The sequence below is a fragment of the Heptranchias perlo genome, unplaced genomic scaffold (assembly GCF_035084215.1).
Source record: "Heptranchias perlo isolate sHepPer1 unplaced genomic scaffold, sHepPer1.hap1 HAP1_SCAFFOLD_59, whole genome shotgun sequence".
Classification (NCBI taxonomy): Eukaryota; Metazoa; Chordata; class Chondrichthyes; order Hexanchiformes; family Hexanchidae; genus Heptranchias; species Heptranchias perlo.
In genome coordinates this window covers 1811964-1822233 of record NW_027139612.1, presented here as the reverse complement: position 1 = coordinate 1822233, position 10270 = coordinate 1811964, and the positions used below count along the sequence as shown (strand labels likewise).

Below are 10270 nucleotides of genomic sequence, written 5' to 3'. Positions count from 1 at the left end.
GCACAGATCCCTGAAGGTAGCAGGACAGGTAGAGAATGTCGTTAAGAAGGCATATGCGATATAGCCGATGCATAGAATATAAGAGCAGGGAGGTTATGCTCGAACTTTATGAAACATTAGTTAGGCCACAGCTTGAGTACTGCGTACAGTTCTGGTCACCACATTACAGGAAAGATGTGAATGCACTTGAGAGAGTACAGAGGTGATTTACGAGGATGTTGCCAGGACTGGGGAATTTTTGCATTGAGGAAAGATTGGATAGGCTGGGGATGTTTCTTTGGAACAGAGGAGACTGAGGGGAGATTAATTGAGAGATATAAAATTATGAGGGGACGAGATAGAGCGGATAGGGAGGACCTATTTCCCTTCGTGGAGGGGTCAATACCCAGGGGGAATAGATTTAAAGTAATTGATAGATGGATTAGAAGGGAGCTGAGTAGAATTTTTTTTCACCCAGTGGGTGGTAGGGGTTTGGGATTCACTGCCTGTAAGTGTGGTAGAGGCAGAAACTCTCATCGCATTTATAAAGTGCTTGGATATGCACTTGAAGTTCCGTAAGCCGCAAGGCTATGGACTAAGTGCTGGATAGTGGGATTAGTCTGGATGGCTCATTTTCAGACGGCGCAGGCACGATGGGCGGAATGGTATCCTTCTGTGTTGTAAATTTCTATGATTCTAAGATTCTATATGATTCTATGATATATGATTCCATGATATGTGATTCTGTGATATGTGATTCTATGATTTTAAGATCTATGATATTTGATTCTCTGATATGTGGTTCTATTAATACATACAGTGATGGAGAGGGAGATTATTAATGCTCTCTGTAATAGAGCGGGGTAGTATCATAACTCTCCGGAATGGAGCGGGTGGAATTAATACTGTCAGAAATCGAGTGAGGGAGTATTAATACTGTCAGGAATGGAGCGTTGGAATAATAATACTGTCAGTGATGGAACAGCAAGTATTGATACTGTTAGGAATGGAGCGAGGGAGTATTGATACTGTCAGCAATGGATTGGGGAGTATTATACTGTCAGGAATCGAGCGGTGAAGTATTAATACCATCAGAATTAGAGCGGTGGAGTATTAATACCCTCGGTAATGGAGCATGAGATTATTAATACCGTCAGTGATAGAGTGGGATAGTATTAATACCGTCAGGAATGGAGCGTTGGAGTACTAAATCTGTCAGTGATGGAACCCGGAGTATTGATACTGTCAGGAATGGAGCGTTGGAGTACTAAAACTGTCAGTGATGGAACCCGGAGTATTGATACTGTCAGGAATGGAGCGAGGGAGCATTAATATTGTCAGAAATTGAGCGGAGGCGTATTAATTCTGTCGGGAATGGGACGGGGGTGTATTAATTCTGTCAGGAATTGGACGGGGGTGCATTAATTCTGTCAGGAGATAAGCGGGGCAGTATTGATACTGTCAGTAATGGAGCGGGGAGTATTGACAGTCTCAGTGATGGAGTGGCAGAAAATGAACTCTCTCAGTGATGGAGTGGATCAGGCTGCATAGCTGGATAGCTCATGTTCGGCCAGCGCAGGCACGATGGGCCAAATGGCATCCTTCTGTGCTGTCAATTTCTAAGATTCTATGATATGTGATTCTATGATATGTCATCCTATGAAATATGATTCTGATATGTCATCCTATGTTATATGATTCTATGATATGTCATCCTATGATATGTCATCCTATGATATATGATTCTATATGTCATCCTATGATATATGATTCCATGATATGTCATCCTATGATATATGATTCTGATAGGTCATCCTATGATATATGATTCTATGTTAGGTCATCCTATGATATGTCATCCTATGATATATGATTCTATGATATGTCATCCTATGATATATGATTCTATGATATGTCATCCTATGATATATGATTCTATGTTATGTGATTCTATGATATGTGATTCTATCAACTATCATCCTATGATATATGATTCTATGATCTATGATCCTATGATCTACGATCCTATGATATGTGATCCTATGATATGTGATTCTATCACCTATCATCCTATGATATATGATTCTGATATGTGACTCTGTTATCCATCATTCTGTGATATATGATTCTATGATCTATTAGGACATAATAAATAGGAGCAGGAGTCGGCCTCACGGCCCCTCAAGCCTGCACAGCCATTCAATCAGATCATGGCTGATCTTCGACCTCAACTCCGCTTTCCCGCCGGATCCCCATATCCTTCAATTCCGCTAGAGTCCAAAAATCTATCGATCTCAGCCTTGAATATAGTCAATGACTGAGCATCCACAGCCCTCTGGGGTAGATGATTCCAAAGGATCACAACCCTCTGAGTGAAGAAATTCCTCCTTATCTCAGTCCTAAATGTCCGACCCCTTATCCTGAGACTATGCCCCCTTGTTCTGGACTATCCAGCCAGGGGAAACAGCCTCTCAGCATCTACCCTGTCAAAACACCTCAGAATCTTATATGATTGAATGAGATCTCCTCTCATTATTTTAAACTCCAGAGAGTATCGGCCCATTCTACTCAACCTCTCCTCATAGGACAACCCCCTCATCCCAGGGATTAATCCAGTGAACCTTTGTTGCACTGACAGTAAGGCGAGTATATCTTTCCTTATAGAAGGAGACCAGAACTGTCCCCAGTGCTCCAGGTGAGCTCTCACCAAGTCCCTGTACAATTACAGTCAGACTTCCTCACCCCTGTACTCCAGGTGAGCTCTCACAAAGTTCCTGTACAATTACAGTCAGACTTGCTCACCCCTGTACTCCAGGCGAGCTCTTACCAAGTCCCTGTACAATTACAGTCAGACTTCCTCACCCCTGTACTCCAGGCGAGCTCTTACCAAGTCCCTGTACAATTACAGTCAGACTTCCTCACCCCTGTACTCCAGGTGAACTCTCACCAAGTCCCTGTACAATTACAGTCAAACTTCCTCACCCCTGTACTCCAGGTGAGCTCTCACAAAGTCCCTGTACAATTACAGTCAGACTTCCTCACCCCTGTACACCAGGTGAGCTCTCACAAAGTCCCTGTACAAGTACAGTCAGACTTCCTCACCCCTGTACACCAGGTGAGCTCTCACAAAGTCCCTGTACAAGTACAGTCAGACTTCCTCACCCCTGTACTCCAGGTGAGCTCTCACCAAGTCCCTGTACAATTACAGCCAGACTTCCTCACCCCTGTACTCCAGGTGAGGTCTCACCAAGTCCCTGTACAATTACAGTCAGACTTCCTCACCCCTGTACTCCAGGTGAGTTCTCACGAAGTCCCTGTACAATTACAGTCAGACTTTCTCACCCCTGTACTCCAGGTGAGCTCTCACCAAGTCCCTGTACAATTACAGTCAGACTTCCTCACCCCTGTACTCCAGGTGAGGTCTCACCAAGTCCCTGTACAATTACTGTCAGACTTCCTCACCCCTGTACTCCAGGTGAGCTCTCACCAAGTCCCTGTACAATTACAGTCAGACTTCCTCACCCCTGTACTCCAGGTGAGCTCTCACCAAGTCCCTGTACAATTACAGTCAGACTTCCTCACCCCTGTACTCCAGGTGAGCTCTCACCATGTCCCTGTACAATTACAGTCAGACTTCCTCACCCCTGTACTCCAGGTGAGCTCTCACCAAGTCCCTGTACAATTACAGTCAGACTTCCTCACCCCTGTACTCCAGGTGAGCTCTCACCAAGTCCCTGTACAATTACAGTCAGACTTCCTCACCCCTGTACTCCAGGTGAGGTCTCACCAAGTCCCTGTACAATTACTGTCAGACTTCCTCACCCCTGTACTCCAGGTGAGCTCTCACCAAGTCCCTGTACAATTACAGTCAGACTTCCTCACCCCTGTACTCCAGGTGAGCTCTCACCAAGTCCCTGTACAATTACAGTCAGACTTCCTCACCTGTACTCCAGGTGAGCTCTCACCAAGTCCCTGTACAATTACAGTCAGACTTCCTCACCCCTGTACTCCAGGTGAGCTCTCACCAAGTCCCTGTACAATTACAGTCAGACTTCCTCACCCCTGTACTCCAGGTGAGCTCTCACCAAGTCCCTGTACAATTACAGTCAGACTTCCTCACCTGTACTCCAGGTGAGCTCTCACCAAGTCCCTGTACAATTACAGTCAGACTTCCTCACCCCTGTACTCCAGGTGAGCTCTCACCAAGTCCCTGTACAATTACAGTCAGACTTCCTCACCCCTGTACTCCAGGTGAGCTCTCACCATGTCCCTGTACAATTACAGTCAGACTTCCTCACCCCTGTACTCCAGGTGAGCTCTCACCATGTCCCTGTACAATTACAGTCAGACTTCCTCACCCCTGTACTCCACCCCCTTACAATAAAATGATTCTCTGACCCATGATTCCCAGTCCCTGGAAGCGCCCTCTCCGTCAATCACTCTGGTTGTCAGGGTAACAGGGGACGGGCCTGGGCCTCGCTGTCACTCACCGAGCGGCTGCCGGGGAGACGAGGGCGGGGTCACCGCCTGCCTGTCCGTCAGTCAACCAACCAATCAGCTGCCGTGGTGTTGGAGTGGGCGGGGCGGCGCTGTCACTCACCGCCCGGTTGTCAGGGGCGACGGGCGGGGCGGGGCTGCGTTTGACGCAGGCGCACTGACGCTTTTGCAGACGCACGGTGGGGGGCACTTGTTGGGAGAGCGCGTCCGCCCGAGAGTCGGTAATGTGGCGGTGGAGGTTGAGGAAGAGGAAGAAGAAGAAGAAGGATGAGCGGCAGGCGGCGGCCGTGGAGGGCGGCGAGGATCAGGATCAGGAGCGGCGGTTGAAGGGCCCGGGGGTGATGGTGGAAGGAGAGGAGGAGGAGGAGCGGGACGGGCGGCCTGAGAGTCCGCCTTCGGCGCTGGCCGCGGACCCAGCAGAAGGTGGGTGTGGGAACAGGGAGTAATAATACTGGAAGGAATGGAGCGGAGGAGTAGTAATAATGTGAGCAAAGAAGCCCCGGAATATTAATACTGTCAGGAATGGAGCTGAGGAGCAGTAATAATGTGAATAAAGAAGCCCGGGAATATTAATACTGTTAGGAATGGAGCGGAGGAGCAGTAATAATGTGAATAAAGAAGCCCGGGAATATTAATACTGTCAGGAATGGAGCGGAGGAGCCGTAATAATGTGAATAAAGAAGCCCGGGAATATTAATACTGTCAGGAATGGAGCGGAGGAGCAGTAATAATGTGAATAATGAAGCCCGGGATTATTAACTGTCAGGAATGGAGCGGAGGAGTAGTAATAATGTGAGTAATGACGCCCGGGAATATTAATACTGTCAGGAATGGAGCGGAGGAGTAGTAATAATGTGAATAATGAAGCCCGGGATTATTAATACTGTCAGGAATGGAGCGGAGGAGTCGTAATAATGTGAGTAATGAAGCCCGGGAATATTAATACTGTCAGGAATGAAGCGGAGGAGCATTAGTAGTGAGTAATGAAACCTGGGATTATTAATACTGTCAGGAATGGAGCGGAGGAGCATTAATAGTGGGTAATGAAGCCTGCGATTATTAATACTGTCAGGAATGGAGCGGAGGAGCATTAATAGTATGAGTAATGAATCTCGGGATTATTAATACTGTCAGGAATGGAGCGGAGGAGCATTAATAGTATGAGTAATGAAGCTCTGGATTATTAATACTGTCAGGAATGGAGCGGAGGAGCATTAATAGTATGAGTAATGAAGCTCGGGATTATTAATACTGTCAGGAATGGAGCGGAGGAGCATTAATAGTGTGAGAAATGAAGCTCGGGATTATTAATACTGTCAGGAATGGAGCGGAGGAGTGCTAATGCTATGAGTAATGAAGCCCGGGATTATTAACACTGTCAGGAATGGAGCGGAGGAGCATTAATAGTGTGAGCAATGAAGCTCGGGATTATTAATACTGTCAGGAATGGAGCGGAGGAGTGCTAATGGTATGAGTCATGAAGCCCGGGATTATAAATATTGTCAGGAATGGAGCGGAGGAGCATTAATAGTGTGAGCAATGAAGCTCGGGATTATTAATACTGTCAGGAATGGAGCGGAGGAGTGCTAATGGTATGAGTAATGAAGTCCGGGATTATAAATATTGTCAGGAATGGAGCGGAGGAGCATTAATAGTGTGAGTAATGAAGCTCGAGATTATTAATACTGTCCGGAATTGAGCGGAGGAGTAATAATAGTATGATGGAAAGGCTTTGTGGAGTCAGGAGGTGAGTCACTCGCCGCAGAATACCCAGCCTCTGACCTGCACTTGCAGCTGCAGTATTTATATGGCTGGTCCAGTTAAGTTTCTGGTAAATGGTGACCCCCAGTGGGGGATTCGGTGATGGTAAATTACTGATCCGAAACCTATTCACTTTTACATTTCCACAGTGGGGAAAGGAAAGTACACTGACTGATAGTTTGATTGGACGCACATTCATGAGACACATACACAACAGCGAGTCACACACACAGATGATTAGATAAAAACAGTCAAATCTACCACTTGAACATTTATGAGATTGTAAGATCCCTGGAGACATTCTGAAAATAAATACTGTGCATGACCGAAATGTTTAAAGTTACATGATTCATAATAATATACAATAGTGTTAATATTAGAAAAGTGGTAAATCTCCTCACCTCCTACGGTGCTCATTAGTGTTAATATTCGAACAGTGGTAAATCTCCTCACCTCCTACAGTGCTCATTAGTGTTAATATCAGAACAGTGGTAAATCTCCTCACCTCCTGCAGTGCTCATTAGTGTTAATATTAGAACAGTGGTAAATCTCCTCACCTCATGCACTGCTCATTAGTGTTAATATTAGAACAGTGGTAAATCTCCTCACCTCATGCACTGCTCATTAGTGTTAATATTGGAACAGTGGTAAATCTCCTCACCTCCTGCAGTGCTCATTAGTGTTAATATTAGAACAGTGGTAAATCTCCTCACCTCCTGCAGTGCTCATTAGTGTTAATATTGGAACAGTGGTAAATCTCCTCACCTCCTACAGTGCTCATTAGTGTTAATATTCGAACGGTGGTAAATCTCCTCAACTCCGACAGTGCTAATTAGTGTTAATATTAGAATATTGGTAAATCTCCTCACCTCCTACAGTGCTCATTAGTGTTAATATTAGAACAGTGGTAAATCTTCTCACATCCTACAGAGCTCAATAATGTTAATATCAGAACAGTGGTAAATCTCCTCACCTCCTACAGTGCTCATTATTGTTAATATGAGAACAGTGGTAAATCTCCTCACTTCCTAAAGTAACCATTAGTGTTAATATTAGTTGTAAACAATTTTGCAACACCAAGTTATAGTCCAGCAATTTTATTTGAAATTCACAAGCTTTCGGAGGCTTCCTCCTTCATCAGCCGCACTCAGAAGACAGTCCAGAATGTCACCCGAGCACAACGCAACGCCATCAACGCTCTCAAGACCAACCGCAACATCGTCATCAAATCAGCGGACAAAGGAGGAGCCATCGTCATACAGAACAGAACGGACTATTGCAATGAAGCATACCGACAACTGGACAACCAGGAACATTACAGACGGTTACCCGCAGATCCAACCAAAGAACACACCCACCAGCTCAACAAACTGATCAAGACCTTCGATCCAGACCTTCAAAGCATCCTACGCACTCTCATCCCACGTAATCCCCGCGTGGGAGACTTCTACTGCCTCCCAAAGATACACAAAGCCAACACACCCGGACGTCCTATCGTATCAGGCAACGGAACCCTATGTGAGAACCTCTCTGGATACATCGAGGGCATCCTGAAACCCATCGTACAGGGACCTCCCAGCTTCTGTCGCGACACTACAGACTTCCTACAAAAACTCAGTACCCACGGACCAGTTGAACCAGGAACACTTCTCACCACGATAGACGTCTCGGCACTCTACATCAGTATCCCCCACGATGACGGCATCGCTGCGACAGCATCAATACTCAACACCAACAACAGCCAATCTCCAGACGCCATCCTACAACTCATCCTCTTCATCCTGGATCACAATGTCTTCACCTTCGATAACCAGTTCTTTACCCAAACATGCGGAACAGCCATGGGGACCAAATTCGCACCCCAATATGCCAACATTTTCATGCACAAGTTCGAGCAGGACTTCTTCACTGCACAGGACCTCCAACCAACACTATACACCAGATACATCGACGACATTTTCTTTCTATGGACCCACGGCGAGGAATCACTAAAGAGACCAGATGATAACATCAACAAGTTCCATTCCACCATCAAGCTCACCATGGACTACTCCTCAGAATCAGTTTCTTTCTTGGACACACGAATCTCCAACAAAGACGGGCACCACAGCACCTCACTCTACCGCAAGCCCACAGACAACCTCACGAAGCTCCACTTTTCCAGCTTCCACCCTAACCACGTCAAAGAGGCCATCCCCTATGGACAGGCCCTGCGAATACACAGGGTCTGCTCAGACGAGGAGGAACGCGATGGACACCTACAGACGCTGAAAGACGCCCTAGTAAGAACGGGATATGACGCTCGACTCATCGATCGACAGTTCCGACGGGCCACAGCAAAAAATCGCGTAGACCTCCTCAGCAGACTAACATGGGACACAACCAACAGAGTACCCTTCGTCGTCCAGTACTTCCCCGGAGCGGAGAAACTACGCCATGTTCTCCGCAGCCTTCAACATGTCATCAATGACGACGAACACCTCGCTATGGCCATCCCCACACCTCCACTACTCGCCTTTAAACAGCCACCCAACCTCAAACAGACCATCGTTCGCAGCAAATTACCTAGTTTTCAAGAGAACAGCGTCCACGACACCACACAACCCTGCCACGGTAACCTCTGCAAGACATGCCAGATCATCGACACAGATACCACCATCACACGAGAGGACACCACCCACCAGGTGCACGGTTCATACTCCTGTGACTCGGCCAACGTTGTCTACCTCATACGTTGCAGGAAAGGATGCCCCAGAGCATGGTACATTGGCGAGACCATGCAGACGCTGCGACAACGGATGAACGGACACCGCGCAACAATCGCCAAACAGGAGGGTTCCCTCCCAGTCGGGGAACACTTCAGCAGTCATGGACATTCATCCACCGACCTTCGGGTAAGCGTACTCCAAGGCGGCCTTCGAGACACACGACAACGCAAAATCGTCGAGCAGAAATTGATAGCCAAGTTCCGCACCCATGAGGACGGCCTCAACCGGGATCTTGGGTTCATGTCACGCTACACGTTACCCCACCAGCGAACAAATGTTATCTGTTTTTAATATAATGGGTCATTTGCTGGCTCTCTCTGCCTTCCGGATGTTTCTGCCTCTCTCTGTGTTTTTTTTTTCTCTGTTTTTTTTTCCCTGTTTGTTTTTTTGTTGAATGTGTATTCGGGGGTTCTGCAGATGACACCTCTCTGTCTGAACACGGTGATTGCCTTGGCAACGGGCAGTTGCAGGGGCAGTCTGTAAACACCATGTATTATTCAATATGTATAAATGCGTAGGCTTCAAGGAGATCTTGAAACATTTACCTGAGGAAGGAGAAAATCTCCGAAAGCTTGTGAATTTAAAATAAAATTGCTGGACTATAACTTGGTGTTGTAAAATTGTTTACAATTGTCAACCCCAGTCCATCACCGGCATCTCCACATCATGAATATATGAGATAGATTTGACTGCTGTTTTACAATCTGAATTCTCCTCTTGTGTTTGTGTTTCGAACAGAATTCGTGGCGGGGGCTGAAGATGGTGTCTTCAGTCTTCCCAATGTTTAATTGGAGAAGTTATTGAACTCGTCTAAGACTGGATCTCGGACTGGCAGCGTAACAGAGCAGAGGGAGTAGAGGGGTCGAGAGAGGTGGTGGAGTGGTAGAGCGGAGTGTTCTCTGTATACCTGTGAAAGCTGATTCGGATAATGTCTCCAAGGGGCAGTATGTAGATGAGAAATAGGAGGGGGTGAGGTTAGATCCACGGGGGGATTCCAGAGGTAACAGTGCGGGGGTGGGAAGAGAAGCCATTGGTGATGATTCTCCTGATACGACTGGACAGGTAAAAGTGGAACCAAGTGAGGGCAGTCCCACTGAGCTGGACAACGGAGGAGAGGCTTTGGAGGAGGATAAAGTGATCGACCATGTCAAAGGCTGCAGAGGTGGTGAAGAATGAGGAGGGATAGTTTACCATGTTCACAGAAGGTGTTATTTGTGACATTGAGTATTTCCACTTCAGTGCTGTAACAGGAGGGGAAACCCGAT

At 46.7% G+C, this 10270-nt stretch overlaps 1 protein-coding gene across 1 annotated transcript; it reads left to right on the top strand.

The window, feature by feature from the left end:
• Window positions 1-4612: 4612 nt before the first annotated feature.
• On the top strand, window positions 4613-9654 carry LOC137316354 (uncharacterized). Its single transcript, XM_067980421.1, has 2 exons — window positions 4613-4899; window positions 7573-9654. The coding sequence occupies exons 1-2, from the start codon at window positions 4701-4703 to the stop codon at window positions 9294-9296; spliced, it is 1923 nt and encodes a 640-aa protein (XP_067836522.1). The 5' UTR covers window positions 4613-4700; the 3' UTR covers window positions 9297-9654.
• Window positions 9655-10270: the final 616 nt, after the last annotated feature.